General features: G+C 40.4%; 2 protein-coding genes across 2 annotated transcripts in view; one reads left to right on the plus strand and one right to left on the minus strand.

Moving 5' to 3' along the window:
- RMC1 (regulator of MON1-CCZ1) lies at positions 1 to 16895 on the plus strand. Its single transcript, XM_038162241.1, has 20 exons — positions 1 to 261; positions 2889 to 2965; positions 4261 to 4345; positions 4706 to 4762; positions 5848 to 5934; positions 7128 to 7268; positions 8854 to 8957; positions 9446 to 9535; positions 10175 to 10280; positions 11593 to 11704; positions 12714 to 12758; positions 13157 to 13210; positions 13514 to 13642; positions 13981 to 14087; positions 14797 to 14916; positions 15115 to 15192; positions 15355 to 15459; positions 15545 to 15613; positions 15760 to 15985; positions 16703 to 16895. Exons 1-20 carry the CDS (start codon positions 34 to 36, stop codon positions 16780 to 16782), a joined length of 2100 nt encoding a protein of 699 aa, XP_038018169.1. The 5' UTR covers positions 1 to 33; the 3' UTR covers positions 16783 to 16895.
- Positions 16796 to 24130, minus strand: part of NPC1 (NPC intracellular cholesterol transporter 1) — a 27148-nt gene continuing 19813 nt past the window's right edge. Inside the window, exons 17-25 of the mRNA XM_038162227.1 lie at positions 23929 to 24018; positions 23625 to 23815; positions 22749 to 22864; positions 22064 to 22193; positions 21186 to 21386; positions 20173 to 20404; positions 18987 to 19100; positions 18054 to 18216; positions 16796 to 17420 (exon numbers count right to left, since the gene is read on the minus strand). Coding sequence (XP_038018155.1) covers positions 17338 to 17420; positions 18054 to 18216; positions 18987 to 19100; positions 20173 to 20404; positions 21186 to 21386; positions 22064 to 22193; positions 22749 to 22864; positions 23625 to 23815; positions 23929 to 24018 — 1320 coding nt within the window. The 3' untranslated portion in view covers positions 16796 to 17337. The remainder of the gene's footprint in view (positions 17421 to 18053; positions 18217 to 18986; positions 19101 to 20172; positions 20405 to 21185; positions 21387 to 22063; positions 22194 to 22748; positions 22865 to 23624; positions 23816 to 23928; positions 24019 to 24130) is intronic.

The following is a 24130-nucleotide window of genomic DNA, read 5'->3' on the forward strand; positions in this document are numbered from 1 at the left end:
CAGGAAGCGGCGGCGCGAGAGCGGGGGTGGGCAATGGCCGCCGCCGCGGGCCGCGAGCCGCCGGGGCCGGCCGAGGACGAGGCGCCGGCAGCGGCAGCAGCCGGGAGAGAAGGAGGAGGAGGAGGAGGAGAAGAGGGCGAGGGGCGAGCGCGGGGCGGCGCGGAGGCCGGCGGCTGCTACCTGGCGCTGTGCGCGCGGCCCGTGCACTTCGAGAAGGCGAACCCCGTGAACTGCGTGTTCTTCGACGAGGCCAACAAGCAGGTGGGGGCGGCGGGGCCCTGCCGCGGGCTGGGGCTGCGGGTCCGGGCCTGCGGGCTCAGCCCGGCCCGCTGCTGCTCGCCGGCTTGGCTTTGGGTCCCTGCCCGGCTTTGGTTTCCTCCCGTCCCTCGGCCGCCGGGCGTGAGCCCGGTTGTTCCCCTTCAGGACCTGTCATCGTGCTAGAGGCGCTAGAATTTTTTGTTTTTTTCCTTCACCGATTTATTAGGTTGGATTTCACCTGCCTTACTCTCACTGCCCTGAGGTCTTTCTGGAATTCATCGGAGTCAGCACTTTTCCTTTCTGTTCCAAGTGTCCCCACCTGACTTGCAAACTTTGTCACTTTGCTCTTAGCTTAATTTCCCTGAATTTTTCACACCCCTTCCAACTCCTGAAATTCAATATATTCATAAAAAATGAATAATTACGCCTTTCCTTGTGGCACAGACCCAAGTGGCCATTTCTTGGCTTTAGTGCTTTTAAGCAGGCTCTCCTTAATATCCATATGGGCTCCTGAGCTCAGCTCAGTACAGCTAAAAGATCCACAGGCTGTCACGAGGCTTATACAGATGTGGATCCATTCTGCTGTCTAATTCCTCCAACCGTTCTTTGACCTCAGCATTCATGGAGTCAGAAGTTTTCTTCCCCGTGTTGCTGGCACGCGTTGCCCCATGTGTGGTCATGATCAATGGCATGTTTGGAGAGGGAGCAGTATTTCTGGGGTGTGTTTGTTGCTGTTGCACTCTGTTCAGAGTGACTACAGAATCGTTTAGGTTGGAAAAGGTCTCTGAGATCATCGAGTCCAACCTTTCACCGAACACCATCTTGTCAACTGGACCAGGGCACTGAGTGCCACATCCAGTCTTTCCTTGAACAGCTCCAGGCGTGCTAACTCCACCACCTCCCTGGGCAGAATATTCCAGTGTCTAATCACCCTTTCAGGGAAGAAATTCTTTCTCATGTCCAACCTAACCCTTCCCCAGTAGAGCTTAAGGTGATGTCGTCTGGTTCTGTCGCTGGTAGCCAGGAGAAGAGGCCAGCCCCCACCTGGCTGCAGCTTTTTTCAGGGAGTTGTAGGGAACAGTAAGGTCATCCCTGAGCTTCCTTTTCCCCAGGATAAATAAACAGCTGCTCCTTATAGAACTTGTGCTCCAGACCCTTCTTCAGCTCTGCTGCCCTTCTCTAGACATGCTCCAGCACCTCAGTGTCCTTCCTGAATTGAGAGGCCTGGAATTGGACACAGCACTCAAGGTGCGGCCTCACCATTGCAGACTACAGGGGGACAGTCACTGCCCTGGTCCTGCTGGCCACACTACTGCTGATACAGGCAGGATGCCATTGGTTTCTTGGCCACCTGGGCACACGCTGGCTTTTATTCAGCTGCTGTCATCCAGCATCTCCAGGTCCTTTTCCACTGGGCCACTTTCCAGATATTTCTTCTTGTAAACCATTATCTTTGAGGGCCACTTGAAATACCCTATCAGGAGACACTGTATCATGGTGTGGATGTGATATAACTACATAGAAACTGGTTGTTGAGAGCTCACTTGAAAGATTCATATTTTCCAGTGTGAATTTATTTCTCTGTGTTTTCTTGTTATCTAAAATAGTTTGAATTCCAGTGTGTCTCTGAATCATTTGTGACCAGCATTTCAATGACAGTTTCCCATGTGAGAAACGTGTCCATGCAATCTTCTCATCTTGCAGAGATTGAGTGTTGCCTTCTTTTTCTATCTCTGTAATACTAAAAATAGTTAAACTAAGTATTTATCATTTTAGTAAGGCCGTGGACTTGCTTGCAGTTTATAATCTCGATACATGTATTTCCTGCCTGAGCAGGACTGGCAGCATGGCTGATATTACAGAAAAATGTCCCTGTCACCTGAGCCCTGATCCGTGGGCCTAGTGCTGCTGGACATACAACAAGTACCAATAAGGCATTTGCCTGACTTTTTTTCCAAGCTAGGTAAAGTTTGTAATAGCATGGCTCTTTTTTTCTTTCTTTTTTTTTCTTTCTTTTTTTTTTTTTTGGGTTATCTTGTTCCAGCTCAATACGTGTCATATTCAATACGTGTCATATCTCTAGCAGGTTTTGTACTCGTATATGTGAAGCTGGGCTAAAGGAATTCTCAGTTGCTAGGGCATGTTCACTGAAACTCCTTAGGTAAAATCTATTGAAAATCTCTATGAAAATCTATTACTATTAAACTATTCCTATTAATAACATGTTCTGACAGGATCAGGCTTCTGGGTCATTGAGTTACATCTCTTCCCAGTCCCCAAGCTGAGGTCCTTTTTGTTTTAAACAATGCCCTGATATCTTAGATATTTTACTAGTACATGACTTAGGAAAATATAAAAGAATCAAAACCAAGATAAAGGTTTATAAAGGTTTTTACTGATTTAACTTGCCCAGTAGTTCAGAATATGCCTGCAAGACTGTTGCAGTACCATGCAATCTGGCAACTCAAAGTAAACTTGGAATTCAGGTTGTCTCAGTGTGAACTGTCAGATCTGCAGAAGAAAAAAATTGTGTCTAGTAAAAAAAAATTAAAATGTGTGGCTTATAGAAGAGGAAGCAGGTGAAGGTTATGACTTTGAAAGAGTTATATATGTTCAAAACTTTTTTGTAGGTTTTTGCTGTTCGATCGGGTGGAGCTACAGGAGTTGTTGTTAAAGGTTTGGAGGATAGAAATCCTATTTCCTTCAGGTAAGATGCCTTTATCTTGGGATAGAATGATGTAACCTTCAAATTATGTGGTGGTTGGTCCTGACCACTGTAATTCAGGCCTAAAACTGGCAAGTAATTGTAATCATATTTTGACTTGTTCTTAGATATAATCTTGCAATTAAGAGGGTATGCTTTTCCCTCCCTATAGTCTTCTGGGGGGAAAGGTAATTAGAGTGTGACTTCTTTTGTTTAAACAACAGCCTTTTATTACAACATGCTATATATATGAGAGAGTGATTCCTACAGCAGCAATGACATATACAAGGATACAGTTTAGCAAGTGATGTCTGTGATTCAAGAACAATGTCCAAACCTAGATGTAGGTTTTTCGTGTCCTGTTCCTTGTTTTGTCTGAATTGGCTTCTTCTATGTCTTCCATTTCTTGTGAAAACATTTTTGCAGAATTTGACAACAGTAAACTATTTTTTATATGTCTCTGTTAAGAGTGATGGCTCTTTGTACTCTGCTGTGCATATGTAAGGAAGTATTCCTTTATTCTGTATCAATCCAAATATGGATGAAGCAATTTGTAATCAAAATGTGTTTACTGTGATCTCTTGGATATTTGCATAGGGCCTGTCCTGAAATTTGCTGGGTTTATTTTACTTTTTTATTTTATTACATTTGTCCATCCTGAAAGGAGATGAAAATATTTAGTAAACTTCATGCTGTTCCAACTATTTTCATACTTGACTGTCTCTCTCTTTGGCCTGACTTAATAGCATATGCTGGAGGAACTATATATACTTTATTCATGCCAATTGTGCTGATGCTTGTTTGGTAAGAGTACTTTTAAAATTTATTTTAATGATGTGAAAACAGCCTCACTCTCTTTTTAACATCAGAAGTTCTTCCAGAGGCTGTGTCCTAGTGGGAAAGGAAGGAGGCTTGTGTCAACTAGCAGTAGTTCTGGAAGTAACAGAGCAGATTGCAGGATGCTGGTGTCTAGAACTGAGGATGCGGGTTTGGAGAGTCCCACAGTCTTCCAGTTCCACATCACAGGCCAACAGAGCTGAGCATTTGCAGTGATTCCAGGTGCTAATTTGTGTGAGCTTAGCCATGATTTTTGTAATTGGTTTGTTCAGGACTCCTGAAGAGTGAGCTGCCATTTTCTGTCAGTCTGGGTTTTGAATATATTAGTCAGGCAAGAGTAATAATCAGTATTCAACAGCATTTGCATTACACTTTTCCTCCATCGTTGTCTTTTTTAGGGTATATTCTTTAAGAAACTATTTTAGATTACATTTCCATAACTTCTGTTTCTTTCTGTATAGGATGGAGGACAAAGGAGAAGTGAAGTGCATCAAATTTTCCTTGGGGAACAAGATCCTGGCTGTGCAGAGAACTTTGAAAAGTGTGGTAAGAAGTGTACACCCTGCAGCTAGGGAATAGGAGCTGGAAATCCTCTACTTCCAGAGTAAAATTCTTTGAGACAAATATTCAAGAAGTCTGTTGGCTAAGAACAGCTGTAGTGAAAATTCCTCCATCATTCTGAGAGGCTAGTCAGGCACCAATGTTGTCTATCATCATTTAAACAAAAAGTGTAAGGGGGAACCAACTCTGGCAAGGGTGGGGTGGAAGAGAAGTTTTTCTTCTGTATATATTTTGCATGTAAGACAATTTGGACAATTTGATAAACTAATATCTATTCTTTGCTATCTATGTATTTATCTTGTCTGTGCTTTGTAATTGCTAATCCACTTGACGGGTGTTTTGCAGGATTTTTTGAATTTTATTCCAGATAGCCCTCAGCTAGAATATACACAGGAATGTAAGGTGAGTTAAATGTCCCAAGCTTATATGCTTCAGTGAAACTCTGATGTTAGTTAGGCTGGTGACTACAAGAGAACTAACTGAGGTACCTTTCAAAACACTAACATCAAGGAAATGGGAGATGTAAGCACTACTGTCTCTTGAAATTGAGTGAACAAACGGGTATTAACAATACCAGAAAAAAACTTCCCTGTCTTGTGAATGTAATTATTTCCTAGGGGGATCAGAAATGCTGTGGGGGCCACAAATGTCAGGGTTTGGTAAGGAGAAGAGACAAAGTGCTGATGATACAGAAACAGTGGACAGTGATTGTATTAGTGCCAGATATGTTAATGTGGATGTTCTTTCCTAATATCACTAATCAGTAATAGTAAGCTATTACTGGTTTTCCTATTATGTTTGCTGGTTTTTAATAATCCTTCTATTTTTTTATGATTATTTACCAGAAACAAATACTATTGTCATTGCTTGATATTTTCCAACTTTTAACTGAAACAAATTATATTTTTGGGTAATAGAATGCTAAAGTAAATTTTTAGACATCTGATTTACACAGATCCTTTTATGTCTGTAGTCTTTTAAGCTAAAACACTGTCTGCTTCATTATTTAGGATTATGAGTTTAAGTAGACCATTCTAGCAAAACCTTTATGGTAATGAAACTTCTGAGCGTAACAGGAGTAGATTCTGAGTGAAGTCATGGCAAATTTTTCCATTTAGTTTTTAGTTTCTCTCAACATCTCTTCCTGCTTTTCATGTCAGGAACTGGTTGAATTGGGAGTAGAATTTGAAGCAGAGGAACTTAGTTTTATCTAGGCTGAAAATAAAATTTGATTGTATAATAAAGTTGTAAATCTTACATGCTGCCAAAAATCTGGGTCATACAGTAATTGTGTACATGTGTACTTTGGGAATGCTTTATAAAAGCAACTGATGCATGCTGGGTGTCTGGTTGGCCAAAAGTATTAATTCCAGAGATTGGATATCTAAATTTTCTTTGGTCTTATGTTCTTCATTTAGTAATATTAGCTTACCTGAACAGGTAATTTTTCCAAGTAAATGAGTGTTTGTTTGCTTGTTTGTTAAAAGACAAAGAATGCCAATATTCTAGGATTCTGCTGGACAAGTTCTACAGAAATTGTCTTCATCACAGATCAAGGAATTGAATTTTACCAGGTAATACAAATAACTCCCATAGCACATGTTTAGAGATGGGAAAATGTAAATTTGTAACAGCATATTAGAATTCTTTTCTTGTCTCTGTAACTGAGAAAGTGTACTGCTAAAAAAACCAATTTCTGCTATTTGGTTTGCAGATTACAATTTAAATTTTTTTAAGAAGAATACATTTTTAGGACAGGGCAAATTTATTATTTACAGGTTTTAAGACTTTGTATAAAGGAGTGCTCAACCAAGCCTTGGGAACTCTAAATTGAGAGATGCTCTTTGCTTGTATGGAAATGAGTATTTAAATATAATGTGAAATACCACTTCATGAAAAACAAATCAGCATTGGGGAGGATGTGTAAATGCTTAAATGGTGGCAAAGAACTAATAATTGACCAGCTAGTACCCTTCTGCAACTCGCAGCTTTCTCCTGTGTTGACCTCATTGAGTCCCTTTATGTAACATGTAATTTCCTTTGCATGTGTTTTTAAAGATGTCTGATGAATAAATAACTCTTTCTGACATTCATGATGAAGGATATTTAAACACTTCCTAAAAAAACAGTTGTGCGCTTCCCACTAATTTCAGTCCTGGAGCTAAGACACAATGTTTCTCATAATTACTGTTACTAATAACTAGTACTAAAAAAAGTAACTGAAAATGCAGCATTATTTCATGCTGATTGAGGGGGAAAATACATATTTAGCACCTGAAAGGGTTATGAATGCCAACCCTGCAGGTAAAAGGACTAAATCAAATAAGTGTCTTTTTAAAGAGAGGATATTTAAGCCCTTGAAATTAAGAGAATTGATTTATATACTTAGTTGTCAAAATATAAAAGATTAAGGAGGCTGGGGAGTGAGGCAGCAAGAATATTGTAAGAAGAACTTTTTAATAAGACTTCACTTGTTGTATCAAGCAGGTGTTTTCCCCACTGTGCACGGAACTTTTACCCAGATCTGGATGAGTAGGAAGACACATCACCTTTAAGCTCATTAGTACTTGATGTGTGTTCTTTCCTTAGCTACAGTAAAGTGGGGCCTCAGCTGTAATTGTCAGGTTTCTGTCTTTTGATTCTAGCACAGTAAACATCTTTACACTTATCTGTTTCTTGCTTAACATTCCTTGCTCCTGTGCATTAATTACCATTTATGCTGTTGGAATCCTGATGGTAATATAATGCTAATATTCTGTGTTTCCAGGTATTGCCAGAGAAACGAAGTTTAAAGCTTCTGAAGAATCAGAGTATTAATGTCAATTGGTACATGTATTGTCCAGAGAGCTCTGTTATCCTTCTTTCAACCACTGTCCTTGGCAATGTCCTGCAGCCATTCTATTTCAAGGTAAAGGGAAATGTTCAAAACTTATCATTTTCATTTTTTCCTAAACTGCTTCTTCATCCAAATATTCTATTGGTTGAATTTCTTCCAAAAGGTATATGTGTTCACATCTTTGTATGACAATAAGCAAATCTATAAGGTAGCTCCTAGGTGATGGCTTAAAATTAGGCAATTCACTCTTTCTTACATGCTCTTTGGAAAGATGTGTGTCCAGACAAGACTGGACAGCTGACCTCAAGAAAGGAAAGAAAACACTGGTGGTGACTAAATATTTTCCAACTTAAATGTCTTTAAAGAATTTTTTTCACTTAAATAGTTATTTATGATTTACTTTTAATATGAACATTTCCTCTCTGTAATATGATAAATAATAAGGGCCTTTCTCTTGTGATTATAATTATAACCTCCCAGATATGTCTGGATGAAAAGAGATAAAGAAAAAAGGGAGCACTTAAGAATCAACTGTTGTCCCAAGCCAGAGAGGGCTTTGCCTACAGTAGTTATTTCTTTTGGTGTTCTTTGCTGTGGGCAACACTTACTGTTACTGGGAAAATATTTCTCTTTTTGTCTTGGAAAAAGTGTGTTGTGAAAACCAGAATCTGTTTTCAGTTAATGAGGCAGTCAGGTGATTTTAAAAATTAGGAAACGAGCTATGGCATTTGTCTTGCTCCTGTCAGTGGATTAGGAGGATTTCTGTGACAGTCTAAGGGGAGAGATTAAAAAGCATCTTATTCACGTGAGTTTCCTGCTTTGTGTTAATCTTGTGTAGGGTCTGTACTGCATCCTGAAATGATGTTCCCTTAGGTGGCTGGGAGGAACCTACTAGCCTTTCACAGTTTTAACAACTTAGGTTATGGTTCCCCCTCCTTCACATTTTGTGTCAAGTTGTAGGTTGAAGCTGAATAATCTTTATCTTGTGTTCAGAAGGTCATATTTAAAGATCCCCTGAGAAAGGTCCTGTGCTAAAGTAATACTTGAAAATAGAGATCTAGCAAAGGAAATAGTTCTGTAGTATTCACACTTCACTCTCAAGAATGGATCAGTAAGAACAGGAAGTTAATTTCAGTAGAAGCTTTGGAAACTGAAAACTTGCTTAAGTATAAATTCCATAGAAAAGAGGAAGAGGAGAGCGGAAGCCTTGGGCAGGAGGAGGATGTGCTCTAAGTAGAAGGCAAGAACTAAAGGAGACTGTGACTGGTAGGAGGTAGTGATATTTTCTCCTTCCCAGGAAGCAGTTATTTGAGAGTTGGAGCAAATACTTTTCTGGAAGAGGGAAAGTAAGTGAAGAGAACTGCTGTTTGAGATCTCTAGACCAATTGTACATGGTATTTGCATACAAATTTGTCTTGACTGAATTGAAATAGAAATATGTTTGTAGCTGAAATCTTAAAATCAAGACGATAAAGCTTCAGAGGTGTGTGTTAAGAATCACTTGGGGTTTTTTCTAGGAAAGAAAGCACAAAACCCTTTATTTGGGACTATGACCGCCCTCCGCCTCGTGGGGGCGCTGGTGATACAGCCTTTGGGCAAAGGCGGCTCATCCCTCTCTGGTTCAGGTCGTGACAGTTCTTGTTTTGCCTTTTAACAGAGCGGGACCATGTCAAAACTATCAAAATTTGAAATTGAGTTGCCTGCAGCACCCAAGTCATCCAAGCTCAGCCTTTCTGAAAGAGATATTGCTATGGCTACAATGTACGTATCTCACACCTCAGGTCTTTCTTGGGAAGGTTCTTTCTGCTTTCTTGGCAGTTTGGGAATGCCTGAAGAAGGGAAGGACACTTCAATGGTTGCACTTGTTCTTGTTTTAGCAGTGCTGTTGCTGTAAAGCACTTCAGTTACTACCTTGAACAAAGCATCTAAACAACCCTCTTGGGGCAAGGTGGGGAGGGGAAGCAAATGGAGAAGTCTTACATGACATTGTTCTGGATTACCACAGAAGTTTGGAGAATGTTTCATTTCTTGGTTGGTATTTTGGTAGAGGAATCGTTCACAGGTGCCAAACTTCATAAATCACAATGCATGGTCTATACTCAAGCAAGTACTGTTTAATCTTTCACTTTTAATTAAATGATTACCTGACTTAGAGTCAAACATTTTATCCAGAAGAAGGGATGGGATTACCTAAGAGACTGATAGAGCTCTGATTTGAAAATAATGCTTTAATCCTGTTGTCTTGTTAGATATGGGCAGCTTTACGTTCTCTATTTGAGGCATCACTCAAGGACTTCCAACAGTACAGGAGCAGAAGTAGTGCTCTATCACTTACCCAGGTAAGAGCAGAATGAAGAACCTTAGTGGCTGTTCACATCTGTGTTAGTGTTGTGGTTTAACGCCAGCTGGCAGCTAAGTACCACCAGCTGCTCCCCCAAACTCCTGGTGGGAGGGGCAGGAAAATCAGAAAAAGGTAAAACTCATAGGTTGAGATAAAACCAGTTTAATATGTGAAATAAAGTTAAAAGTAATTGTAGTAGTAATGAAAAGTGCATGGAGGAGGGAATAAAACCCATGAAAAGCAAGTGACTCAGTAACAATTACCGCCCAGCCTGTCCCAAGCACTGGTCTGTGCCTCCTGGCCAACTTCCTCCACTTCATATACCAAGCATGATGTCTTAGGGTATGGAGTATCCCTTTGGCCAGTTCAGGTCTGCTGTCCTGGCCCTGCTCCCTCCCAGCTTCTTGCTCACCTGCTCACTGGCAGAGCATGGGAAACCAAAAAGTCCTTGACTTAGAGTAAGCACTGTTTAGCAACAACTAAAACATCAATGTCTTATCAGTGTTATTCTCATACTAATTCCAAAATACAGCACTGTTCCAGTTCCTAGGAATAAGCTGAGTCCCAGCAAAACCAGGACAAAAAGACATCTTATAGTGGCATGTTGACTGGTTCTCATTTCTCTTTGTTTCCATAGAGAGGGCTCCTGTAAGAAGACACATATTTTAAAGCTGAACAGAACTGGGAAGTTTGCACTGAATGTAGTGGATAACTTGGTGGTAGTACATCATCAGGATACTGAGGTCTGATTTATTTATATTATGTTGTGCCATAACTTTGAGAAGTTAGGGGCAGGTTTTAATAACCTAATAATTTAATTTAGAAATTATTTTTCTTTGGGCTTAGCTTGGCCAAAAGCCAGAGTACTTGCAGGAACAAAACCATAACACTGTAAGAGATTCAAATTTATCCTTTTATCCTGATGGGCTAACACATAATCAGGGCTGCTGGTAATGCCTGCTTTCTTCTTACACTGTTTTTCCTTCTTTTCAGTTTCTTATGATGCTTTGCTGCTGCACTGTGTAGGCTTTTAAGGCATTATACAAAGAAGTAGAGTTAAATTGGACACTAAATTATCAATCCTGGGAAACTTACCACATCCCAAGCATTTGAATGATAATGTTTCTGTGACACAAACATACACTCCTTTAGTCTGAAGGCCCAGCTCTCTAAAAATTTGTATGAGCACAAATCTTCTTGTGCATCTGGCAGCACAGGTAAAACTTCTTGTCTGTAGTCCCAGCAGCAAGGCTTGGTCAGTGGTTGACCTGAAGTGCTACTCTGCTCTTAACTTGGGAAAAGGCTTGGACTTCTCATATTATCTCCTCTTGGACAACTTCAAGATCTGGGGCATGTTACCTCCTTAGGAGGATTAGTTGATGTTTGTCGTATTTCATGTTAATTCTACACATTAGCATTTAACCCAGAGCACTTGCTCACCAGTGTTTTGGTCAAGCTATAAACATGACTACAGAAACCCAAAAAGCATTACTCACTTTGCCTTTGGGAGACACCAGTAATTTGAAGTTTCATTGGCATTGAAAGCAAAGCTGCTTTCCCTGGTGGTCCATACTGGGTTAGAAGTGTTAGTGACTTGAGCTGAACGAGACTGAATGGTAGAAGTATGAGGATATCAGCGGAAGATAGACAATTTTCCTCAGAGATTCTAGCATCCTTAACTATGCAGTGTCAAAGTCATGTATTGTGCAAGACAGATGGAGAGAGATTTTTTCTAGGGTATATAGTGGCAGTTCTAGGGGCAGTGGTTTTAGACCAAAGGGAGATTGATGGGATGCAAGGGATGCAGCTTTTTGCAGTGAGGGTGGTGAGACCATGGAAGATGATGCCCCATTGCTGGTTCAGTGCCAGGTTGGATGGGGCCTTGAGCAGCCTGATCAGTGAAAAATGTCATCAACCCCAGTACATCCCTTCCAACCCCAACCATTCTGTGATTCTAAGAGAGAATACAAGATGGAAATATGAAAAGCAGACCAAAGGATGTAAATGGGTGGTGATTCACATCCATCAATACTAACTTCCTCTTTTTAATTGCAGACTTCAGTTATATTTGACATCAAGCTAAAAGGAGAATTTGATGGGTCCACAACCATCCATCAGTTTGTACTTCCACCTCGATCAATACAACCCTATCAAATACCTGTAGCAGGTAGAATCACTATATAATGAATAACCTAACACTTAGCAAGAGTACTTAAATGTAACAGCTCACGTACAGGAGTGCTTCAGGTTACTAACACTTCAGTTATACGTATTTGAGAGGGTGAGGAAGGAAGAAGGTAAGAAGCAATTGAGCAGAAGTTGGTGTTCCAAATGTGCGTGCCAACTACAGAAGAGTTGCTGTTTAAGGTGCACATTTCCTATAGTACTTTGCTTTTACACTTGAAAAGTGTTGGGTGCGGGGAGTTTTTTCGCCATGGCTCTCCAAGCTTGTGGGTACTCAAAAGCACTTCATGCTTTTCTGGCTTAAGTCAGGACTCTGTGACTTACGAAGTTAGAGGCTGAAAGACAATACAAGCTCAGAATCAAGTTTGGGACCAGTTTAGAAGTAATGCTGCAATCAGTGTTAGGACTCCAATGCTTAGATTCTTCTTGGATTACCTTTCTGTTCTCCAGTCCTAGAAGTGTGACAGGTAGTTACCCTCGAGCTGGGAGTATAGAAATAGCCTGAGCATAGTTTCACTAGCAGGTGATAGAGCAGTGAGGTTCTCTTTGTAGAAGAGAAAGATGCTTCTATACAAAAAGATTGCACATTAAAAACTCTAACATTTGATACCAAGTATGATAAATCTGCAGATGTAGATGTGTATTAAACAAAGGTTAGGATCAGAATGTACAAACCACTCTTCCTTTTAAAGAGTATGCATTTAAGTACAGCAAATGGAATCTGTGTATTTAGAATTACAGTACTAGAGCTGGAATATTTCTACATGCATTATTTCACTTGGCTGAAAAACAAAACATGTTTTGAAGGATTTGTTTGCCTTCTCAGTGTCAGATTTTCTTTGTAGATCTGTCTACAAAGAGAAATGGATCTTTCTTTTTGACTACATGCTAGAGTGTTACACTCCATACTTACCTTTTTGGCATAAAATACTTGTTGTAGGAGAGCTGCCAGAGTTACTACTGTTCTTCACCTGATGTTCTTTTTTCTGCAGGCCCAGCTTCTGTGACAAGTCAGGCTCCTGTTCCATGTAAACTCTGTATCCTTTAAATCCTCTCAAAAAGTAAAAACCTCATTCTATGTATCAAGCAGGGAAGAAGGTAGCATTTGTTACCTTGGCTCCTTAACAGAGCAGTTTCAGCTGATTATTCACATGTACTTCAAGACAAAAATATGCTTCATAATGCTTTCAAAGAGTTGTAAATACTGAAGTCTAGTATAATACCACATTTCCTGATTGAGATGTGTATTAAATTATTGAATAGGTACACTATAAAATTGAAGATATCATTCCAAGAACATAGTTCAAAGCCTCAGAAGTAAAAATGACAGTAAATGAAAGTATGTTAATGGAATCTGCTTCTCTACAGTAATGTAAATTCAGGAGAAACAATTTAGCATCAATGTTAATATAGGTGTTAAAACCTTAACATTTAGATTCTTCTTCTTGGATTGTCTTTCAACCTGATATTATCATCAGTGCAAGTGAAGGTAAGTGGTGAGCTCTTGGACTCTACAATATTCAATATCAGGATGGCTAGTTACACTTGCAGTGCACAAAGCAGCTTAAAACTGAAGGGACTTACTAGGTATATCTGCTGAGTTGATTGCTCTTGTTAGTGTTAAATAGAGGATTATCTGTCTCTACAACTTTTCAAGGGTAATGCTGCTCTAAAATATGGGCTTAGAAAGGCAAATAAACAATCTCAATGTGTTTTCATTTAAGAGTGGAAAAGTTGTAAGTCTAGGCTATACTGTCAAGACAATTCACTTTGTTCACTCCTTCAAATCAAGGTTACCTCTGGAGTCTTCAAGTGAAACTTGAACCTGTAGTTAACCTCTTGCTAGATAAAGGAAAACTAATGGATTTCCTTCTCCAAAGAAAAGAATGCAAAATGGTTATCCTGTCTGTATGCTCTCAAAGTAAGTTCAAGTGTGTTTTTTGTATCTTGAAAGTACAATATTGCTTATTCATACTCACCCAAGTTAGCTTAGCTGTTCTCAGATATGAGATCACCTCTGAAGCTGCTTTGTTCCTTGGGATGTCATTGGCCTCAATGACCCTCAGTCACTATTCTGAAGGAATGTAACAGCATGAAAAATTTAACTTCCTCCCACTTCAATTGAAATACACCTGACATGATTGAAAGTATTTCTTAAAAGTTAAAAATTAGATAGAGAATTGAGATCACCTTTTGAAAAAGGCAACATTCAGGTGCCTGGTTATTTCTCCTCATAGTTCTTTCTTTTTATCTTTTCAGTGCTCAGTGAGCCAGAGAGAGGATCACTGTCTGTGATTGCAACTGTTTTTGACAAACTGAATCATGAATATAAGAAGTATTTGGAAGCTGAGCAAAGCTATACAATGGTAAACCATGTTACCTATAGCAGCTTACAGAGACAGGACAATGCTCTTTGCTTTTTAGGTGGCATCAAGGTGAAGGCATGCTCCTTTCTACTTAGGAAATTTGGGCTTACCTCAAAAGGTCCTGATTGCCTCACTCTCACAAGTGTACCGTGGAAAATGCACTAAGACCCCCACTTGACACTTGTGTGGCAGGTGCTGCATAGCTCAATCTCCAGTGTGATGAGTTAAAATACCCCAGTGTTTGAAGCAGAGAGAAGGTAGAAGCTGAAAAAGCAACTCTGAATCAGTACCTACTACCTTGGTTTCCAAAGGACTGATTTCACTGCACACTGAATCATGGCATAACAGGCAGTTCTGATACATCTCAGTTACTTCTAAGTAACCAAATTCAAGCACAAACTCAGAGTGCAATCACATACTCAAAACTCTTCTAAACCTGAGGGCCTGTGTCAGTGTAGTTAGATTGATCTCCTGGCTTTGAGGTATATAAGAGCAGCTGTATTTATATAACTTTAAAAAGCAGTTGTAAATTTAGTATGAAAGCCCCACTGAACAAGGTGCATCTAATAAAACATGACCACAGGTATGAATTTCCTTGTTAACACAAGTTTATAGTTGTGTTTGAAACAGAAAACAGTCTGTACAACTGAGACTGACTCAGAACTGTACTACACTAGTTTTCTTTTTAAAAGACTTTTTTTTCTCCTAGGTGGTAGAAACTGGCCTGAGTAGAAGTAATCCACTCCTGAAACGTCCTGTCCGCACCCAAGCAGTTATTGATCAGTCTGATATGTACACACATGTTTTATCTGTTTTTACAGAGAAAAAGGTAAGTTAATTTTAAGGGCTAATGAAATACATTTAAGAGCTAATCTGGCAGCAGTCTCAGATCAGCCAACATAAGTTGATGGCTTGAAATTGGCTGCAGGAAGCTTTGTCAGGACTAGGGTATTTTGATGCCTATTTTTATGGGGTTATTAATAGAGAAGCCATGCAAATTCCACCTAACACTTGCTTCTTTGTCCAGGAAGCACCTCACAAGTTCACTATAGCTGTCTTGATGGAATACATTCGCTCTCTCAACCAGTTCCAGATTGCAGTTCAGGTAAATCACTTATGTGCTAAGTACATTACCCCACTCCATTAAATTACAGGCAGTTTTAGTCCAGTCTTGGTCTCATGTGTAAGTTCTCTATAATATTGACTTGTAGATTGTAGAAACACTTATAGAGACATGCCTTTGATTGTCTTCTTCCTTCATTCACAGCACTACTTGTATGAGCTGGTCATCAAAACCCTTGTTCAACACAACTTGTTCTACATGCTCCATCAGTTTCTGCAGTACCATGTGCTCAGTGACTCAAAGCCCTTGGTATGTAAGACAAGTAGCTCCAATAAGCTAGTGAGGGAGGTGGGAAGTCTTCAGAATTTTAAGGTTATTTCTACTTTTGCCCTAGGCTTGTCTCTTACTGTCCCTGGAAAGCATTTACCCTCCTGCACATCAGCTCTCACTGGACATGTTAAAAGTAAGCATTTCTGACGCTAGTAACTCTATGTCACATGTGGCTTAGACTGGTTAAACACTCCCCTGACCAGGCTTGAAGTCATTAACTAGCATCAATCATGTACATGCATTAGAAGCATTGTCTTACAGCTATGATTGACTTCACAGAGACTTTCCACAGCAAATGATGAAATAGTGGAAGTTCTGTTGTCCAAACACCAAGTTTTGGCTGCCTTGAGATTCATCAGGGGTATCGGAGGACATGACAGCATTTCAGCCCGCAAATTCCTCGATGCAGCGAAACAAGCAGAGGATGAGATGCTTTTCTACACCATATTCCGATTCTTTGAACAAAGAAACCAGCGGTTACGAGGAAACCCCAGCTTTACACCAGGTAAGCAACAAGCAGTTTGACCAAGATACTCAGTTGTGCACTACAAATGAGCCTGTATTAGAGGATAAAAACTCTTGGCACATTTTAGCCTATATTTTCTACTCACCTTCAAGCACAGTTCCAAATTAGCTTGTCTTACTCCTTTGTCTGCTGCACCCAGGAGTAAAGAGGCTGAACTGAACATAAACTTGCAGATGAACCTGTTTGACTTGCATTTGCTCTCACTGCTTAGGTTAGCAGAACCATTATCTCCAATTAGTGCTTCTGAAGTCAGCAAGCAGGTTGGGAAACCTTTGAGTTCAACTGTCTGTGTCCACTAATTACAAAAATTAAAGGCTTGTTTTATGCTACAGTTCTTTTTTTAAAAGCCAAGCCAAACTGCTTGCACCAGCAACATGTTTGTACCACCAGACATTCTGTAGGTGCAGAATCCCACCCCCCACTCTTGCATCTTGACAGTAAAGGGCTCTCATGGGTGTGAATCTGCTGGCTAGATCCATGAACTAGATCAAACATTGCTTCACCTCAAGAATACCAGGTCAGGGGACTGGAAATACCTCAGTAGTCCAATGCTTTCTGTTTGTTCAACTCTGGTACTCAAACACATTAAAGATAAGAATTAGTACCAATAAATGAAGGTAAGTGAAACTACACCATCTTGGTTCTTGGTTTGTGAGTTGTAAAGTGAACATGGAACTTTTATTTTGTCTCCTGTAGGTGAGCACTGTGAAGAACATGTCACCTTCTTCAAACAAGTTTTTGGAGAACAAGCTCTCATGAAACCCACAACATTCTGAAAGACTCTTCAACTGAAATGTATAAACTTAATTTATTGCATTTAAGTAGATTTTTGAACTACAAAATTGCTATTTTATAATAAAGTATATACAAGACATTTTGGCAAATAGTACTAAAAATATTACAACTTGTGATGGCTTCCCCCTAAAAATAGAGACAAAAATTGCATTGACCTGCATTTAAAATTAGTGTCAGTGGTTTAGCAGTCCATTCTCATACACATCACCTCAATTTCATTGACAAAATGCTATTCAACTCTCACTACAGCTGGTTTAGGTTTCTGAAGGAAAACGATGCAACCTCTTGAAAACAGAAGTGTTTTAGTAATCTTATTAACACATTTAGTTTTATAATACTGTTACTTGAGCCACACTTAGCATTTCCTGAGTTTAAAGCTATGTCCAAAGCTGCAGCTGGTATCTTCTAGTTGAATCTGTGCAGGAGTCAAGTCTGTGGTGGTTACAGTGTGATAGTCATAGAACATTGCTGCGCTTCAGTTCTTAGGAGTTGGGCCTAAGCCACAGTTCAGGCAGTCCACTGAACACTGTTAAAAACTAGAAGTAGAGGAGTCTCTCCCGTTCTGTACCTCTGGTCCTCTCTTGTGCAGCACGAGTTTTAGCTTTATTTACTGATGGGCCTGAGTGAGAGAACACAGTTATCCAAAGGCACCATGTTTCAGCTGATCAGTCATCCAGAAGCATGCATGATCTCACTGTCTAGGGCCAACTTACCAGTCAGAAATGTGCTTCAGCTCAGCTGTTACTAACTGCTAGCCTCAACAAAGGCAGTGGTAGATGAATCCCCATCAGCCCATTAAAGGTAGACTTAAACTGAGCCTTACTTAAGGGCTACACTGTACATATGCATTATCAAATTCAAGAGGACAGTGCTTGGACCATCCTCACTGAAAGGCATGATTGTTTCTGCAAATGCAGGAACAGTGACCCACAGGAGGTTGCTTCCACCCACCATCCTGTCCCCAGGCTGTACCATGCTAATCATGCTGCTCTGTGGGACAGCAGGCACCTTCACAAAGCACAGCAAAGTGCAACCACGTGGGCCAGGCACTGCTTGCTTCAGTTCAGCAAGCCCACAACGGTGAGCCTGCAGTGCCACCAGTCAGCCTCTGCTTTCCAAAGGACAGGCCGCTTGGATGAGAGAGGCACATTCATGCTGCTTTTCATCTCTGGAAATCTTTCCATGTCATGGAAAGTCCACAGACAGCTATTTTTGTTTGAGGTGTGGTATAGAGCAGACTGTCACATCTTACCTATGTAACTAAGCAGAACTGGAAGAAATATCAGTCCATGTGTTGCTCCCAGCACAACCATAGCTAGATACATCCTGAAGTAGAATATCTTGAAGATTTGAGATTTGGAAAAAGCCAATACTACAATTCCTCCAAATTTGGTTAGCGTGATACCACTGAATACCTGGCAATGAAAACAGTATTTAAGTGATAAGTAGGAGTTCAGGTAATCCATTTCCTTCAAGTATTTAGTATTCTGTAACATTTCTAAGTCTCCTATATGCAGTATACCTCCTGCCCTGCCAGTCTAGAACCAAATCAAGATGCACTCAGGAGAAGAGTTCATCTTTATGGTCCCACAGGACAGGCTCAGTATGATTAAAAATCCACTCTGATCTGTGCAGCCACCTAATTATTTTTTGCTTCAGGCAGATACAAGTGGAAACCATTACACAATTTAACTCACATTCCAGTTAAGTTCTGTACCTGGGTGTGGTACACACATCACAAGAACTGTCCATTCCAACCCCATACAGGTCACTTAGTCTAAGACAAGTGACATGACAGTACTGCCTAAACACCAAGTCCTGCTTGTTCTCTACAAGCTCCACCCACATCCCATATTCACAACTACCTTTCCTAATCACCTCTGACTATCTGGAAGGAGAACACTTGAATTTTAATGGGACAATTTGAGGTTTATCCAAACTACTAGTTTGGCAAAGCATTTAGCTCTCTTCTACTATTAGGTAGTAGTAACATCAGATTAAAAATCAGTTTTCATCATGCCTATTACTAGTAGAAGCCTATGTTGACCTTAAGAGCTTTAAGCATTCCAAAAAGAAAAAGCAGGGCCATCTTTATCACTTAAGACTGTCACCTATAACACTTCTTAAAACAGTAAGGCTGCTACTCGGCTACTCGTTTTCCCCTCCCCACCCAGCAGATACTCACTGAGCTGCCCATGTGAGACAGAGCTTCTTCCGCACGCTCCACTCTACTGCCCTTGGTACTGATGGTGAATGCTCTTGTCACATGACTGCAGAATTCCACAGCGATTCCACAGCTCTGGAGAGTGAAAGGAAACATGTGAAAACTTCCGTTAGATGAGCACTTTGATGGCAAGGTCTCTACTCAGAATTCTAGATGGACTAGAAAGATTCCTAGCAGCTGTCATCAGTCCCCAGAGTTAAAGGAGCATAGGAAGTTACAAACTTAAGTGTTGCTTCCCAGAGGCTGTGCAGGTGTTTACCACACAGGTAAAACACTGTGTGGTGTTTTACCACCAGTCATTACTAACAGACAGTCAAACAGGAAGTGGAACATGAGGTTGTTTCAGAGGTCAGGTTTCCTGAGGTTGAAGCAAGTTGGCTTTGACGCAGTGCACGTAGTGAACATTGAACATTAGAATCAATTTACAACTATTAGCTGCAATAACATTGCTTTAGAATAACACTGAATATACATCCTGATTTGATACCATGACAATTGAGTTGATCAGTCATTTACAACATTAACTGAATACTTGGCTAATCTTAGCTTTATCTAGTAGAGAGACTTGCTTGAACATCCATCTAATTGTAACATGGGCCAACAAGTTTATACTAACCCTCAGACCAACCACAAACCTCTAGAGAATACCATAAGCCAGAGCAACCAGTAGCTGCTTGCTGGAGCTAGTTCTGGAGTGCTCTACCAAGGCTCTCTCTGCCCAGATGATTTCATCCACTTATGTGGGAACAATACTGGTGCTAGCACATCCCAGATCTACTCTGTAGAACATAAATACAGCAGAAGCCTTAAGACAAACCTATGCACTCTCCCCTTCAGCACGAGCCACCTGTGCTGATGTGGAGCAGCACCTAGCCTAGACAGCAGCAATGCAGCTGTTGCTGCAAAACAAGAGTGACCTCCACCAGATGCAGTATAGCTTCAGTTCAACTGCTGTACCTTACTAGTACTAGTCATCAGAATAAACTTATTTTCTCTTCTTCTAGATGTGTTAAGGTAGTTGCACTACTGTTCAAAGGCCTGTCAAAGTTTAGTAGCAGAATACTGCTCAGTATCACAAGTATAGATGTAGCACACAGAACTGTTCAAAACTTGGAAACAGAAGCAAAGAGAGGTCGTGTTGACTTACCATGACAAGATTTACTAATGAAACTGCATTCAAGCTGATGCCCCAGAGCCACATCACTCCAAACATGTTGACAATTATCATAGCAATAGTTATTGAAACCACAACAGCAGCCCATACTTCAAAACCAAGAAGCACAGTTGTCACCAGAAATATTGATCCCAAAGAGATGCAGAGGTTAAAGATAGCATCGTGCACAATTGTCAAGTACTGTTCATAGAAGACATAAAACACACTGTAGAAAAAAAAGAGAGGTTGTCATTAGCCATCATCCCTTTTATATGCTAATATTAGATTAGCTTCTGTGCTCAGGATAAAGTAGTTCCCCCACCCCCCCATAGAAGTCACCAACAGAAACTGGCTTCCTTGTATCACTGGATACAACAGCCAGCATTCTGTAGGGGTTAACTTCTCACTAACACTTCAAATAAAGATCATGGTCTCCAAGTCAGTGTAATTCTCATATTTCAATATAAGCAGCTACAGTAGATACCAGAAGGCAGGTGCTCAGATCCATTGTGATATCTACATGAGCTACTGCAGATGGACCATAAGTACAGGTAGGATTCTTTGATGTAGAGATCAGTATTTCAGATGCACAGATCTCCAACTCAATTTTAGTGTGGTACTCCTATACTTGTAACATTTGCTTTACATTTAAATAACTTATCTGAAGTCAATACATTCACATCACAGCTTGCCATTACCCAGGTCAACATATCTGCTTATGTTTGAACTATTAAACCCTACTATGAAAGCTAGGAAATGCCCCAAAATGGAGTCATATCTACCTTTGTAGTGAAGGATTTAAATTAGTTATCAATGCCAATAGAAAGAGGCCAGTGCTATGGATACAAATTATATCTTCCTAGTTTTACTAGAAATCCCCAAGTCTCTGCATTACCTTCTGTTAGACAAACTCAGGTTTTTAATATGTTATTAGCCAGCACCTTTTCTGAAAGTGCTGAAGTATTGCTGAAGTATTTGTCACCAAGGCAAGAAAGATCTAACCATACCTGTAAGGAAACACCCGGTAGTTCTTCTCTTTGATGCCCATGGTTTCAGTAATATTGTCTGCTATAATCCGAGCTTTCCTCATAGCATCAATAAAATCAGATGATGTTTTCAATACAGTATGGTAAGTCATAAAGTAAGTGGCTCCAACCTCAGTTTTGTTGTTTATAAAGTTGACAGCAGAGTTATATGCAGCATGTCCTCTACAAAAACAGGTATCAGATGTCAGCACCATTCAAATTCATTAGCTTTTATAACAAATAATCTTATGGAATCATAGAATTATTTGATTTGGAAGGGAGCAAAAGATCATCTATCTAGTTCCACCTCTGCCATGAGCAGGAACACCTTCCACTAGACTATGGCTGCTCACATCCCACCCCACCTTGTCTTGAACACTTCCAGGGATGGGTTCCAGTGCCCCACCACCCTCAGAGTAAATAATTTTTTCCTAACATCTAATGGAACCCTACCCTCTTTCATTTTAAAGCCATGCCCCCTTGTTTATCAGTACACCGCCTTGTAAAAGTCCCTCTCCAGCTCTCTTGCAGGTGCCCTTCAGAGAGCTAACAGCTGGTAGTTGTTTCTAGCAGTTTCTAAAACTATAAAAGCTTCAGAGCACAATACATTTCAAGATTGCACAGGATATTCTAGAACAGACTGACCATAGATATTGTCTCTCTTTGTACAGGGGAAAGCTGCTGTTCCATTTAGTTGATGATGCATTTGGGTTTTTTTCAGAAAACAGTACAGAACTGGTGAGATGTGAATGTTTGTATGGCTTTTAGGAGGACATTAGATATCAAACCTCCAGAGAAAAGCCACAGCAAATATCTTTGACACATTGGTCTAAGCAGGGTCTATAGAATAAGGCTCTTACCCTTTGCCACATTTAGGATTAGGGTTGTCCGATAGGAACATTGGCAAAAAGGTCATGAAGTCTTCACCCTGTGGTCTCTGCTTGCCTTCTGGAGTCAGTGGTCGACAACGAGTGCAGGAAGGATCGCTGACTGAAGAAATACACAAAGAAGGTCATCTACAGAGTCAAGTAGTCTTTTTCCTAACACTAGTAACTTCTGACTTGTATTACTACAGGACGCAATTCCATAAAAAGCATTTTTACTGATGAACTAACTGATCCATCCTGAAATTCCATATAAGATTTGTAGTCCTTAATTTGATTTATTGCTACTAAGGCAAGGGCTGTCAGAGAACTCTAACTTGTGCATTTAGCTCCATTAGATCCCATGAGAACTACACTCAGCTGAAGGACCAGAACAAAAGCAGAGCACCAAGTTTGTGTGCTCTAAGAAAGCCAAAGGAAGGATCACAATTTTACAGCAAGTTAAACTGGCTGTCTAGGTAGACTGTTTTCAGTCTGCAGCATTCCAGTAGAATATTTAAGCTCACTCAAACAGCAGTTCAGATAAATTAAGAGGACAACTCAAGAGGTTCCTACTTACAGTAAGAAAAGGTATCTACTTCACTCATGCCATGAGAAAATGTTTTGGCTGTGAAACTTATAAATCAAGCTAATTCACTAGGAACAAGATGGATGCCAATACCTGAAGCATTGCAAAACTGTCCAGTGGTATTGTAGACTCTGCAACAGGACGACTGTGGCTTCACCCAGTCAAAGTAGTCATCAATCCAGGACGATGGAGCATAGCCTATCCTTGTGCTAATAAAAATAACACAACATATCCATCATCAGTAATTTTATGTTTAATTCCAAAACATATCACTCCAGTGCCAATTTATACCATGTCAACTCATTCTTGTCAAATCTACTCAGCTCTTTATATAACCCCATGCTCCAGTACCCCATCCAAGAGCCATAATGCTTAGGTAGCTCAGAACACTGCAGCTAGAAAACAGCAGGAGTTTTTTCATTGTATCCTGTTCTGCTGCCAAGCTCAGCTTTCCATTCTCCTTCCTACTCTGTTCCCTGTCCTATTCCACACCCTGTTGTCTAAGCTCCTCCTTCAGTTAGGCTGAAATGAACTACAGTGGAAGGAATTGGGAAAAGACTTCCTTGAGTTGTTAGCTGCAGATAGAAGTCCTGCTTAGCCTCCCTAGGCTAGCCTAGTTTATTCACCAGGTTTAGAAGCTGGACATGCAGCCCTTTTCCGAAACATCATAACCCTGCTGGTTTTCACAAGTTACTCTTACTATCATTCCAAGATTCCTTGAAGGATTGAGACTCTTTTCCAAACCCAAGTACATCAATGTATCCCATCAGTCCATACAGGTTCTATCCTCACTCTAGAAGACTGTCACAGCAGCTTCCAACCCCCTTCCCTCCCAAACCCACGATATAAAGCAAATAAAACAGAATGTCAGTTTATGACCAACAGCTGAGCCTGAACTAAATCGGGGGACACACTGCTTAGCTACATCTCTTCCATGCAACTATGCAGAGACAAGCATGAAAGACTTACTAGCTACCAATTTCTGCAGCATTGAAGACTTGCTGGACAAGTGAATCATTATTACATCCCGTTCCACCACACACCATGTTCTGCCCTTCCAAAGAGGTGTAGTTGTGTCCTTCTTCTAGGACAAAGTAGACAGGGGGGCCCGCATGCAGGTACTTGCTGAAGTGGCTGAAGTAATCTATTACATAGGAGTCCTTCAAGGGAAAGTTTTGAGTTACTGTTATGGAATGTTGAGGTAGCACACCAAGGCGCCAAAGTTTCAATTCAGCCACAAACTGCTGAACAGGGACACGATCATGAGACTTACATCTGGCATTGAGAGAGACTGATCCAGTCCAATCTCTACATTGTGCATAACTGCTGCACTGAATGACAGGACACCCACAAACACTGCTATCTGCAAAAAAAGCAAATCCATGAAGTGAGAACTGTACAGAAACAACAGGCAATAGGAGTCATTTGTTAAGCTAATAGGAACCATGCAAAGAGGCTCTAGTTTAAATATGCTA

Source organism: Motacilla alba, chromosome 2, assembly GCF_015832195.1.
Source record: "Motacilla alba alba isolate MOTALB_02 chromosome 2, Motacilla_alba_V1.0_pri, whole genome shotgun sequence".
In the NCBI taxonomy this organism is placed as follows: Eukaryota; Metazoa; Chordata; class Aves; order Passeriformes; family Motacillidae; genus Motacilla; species Motacilla alba.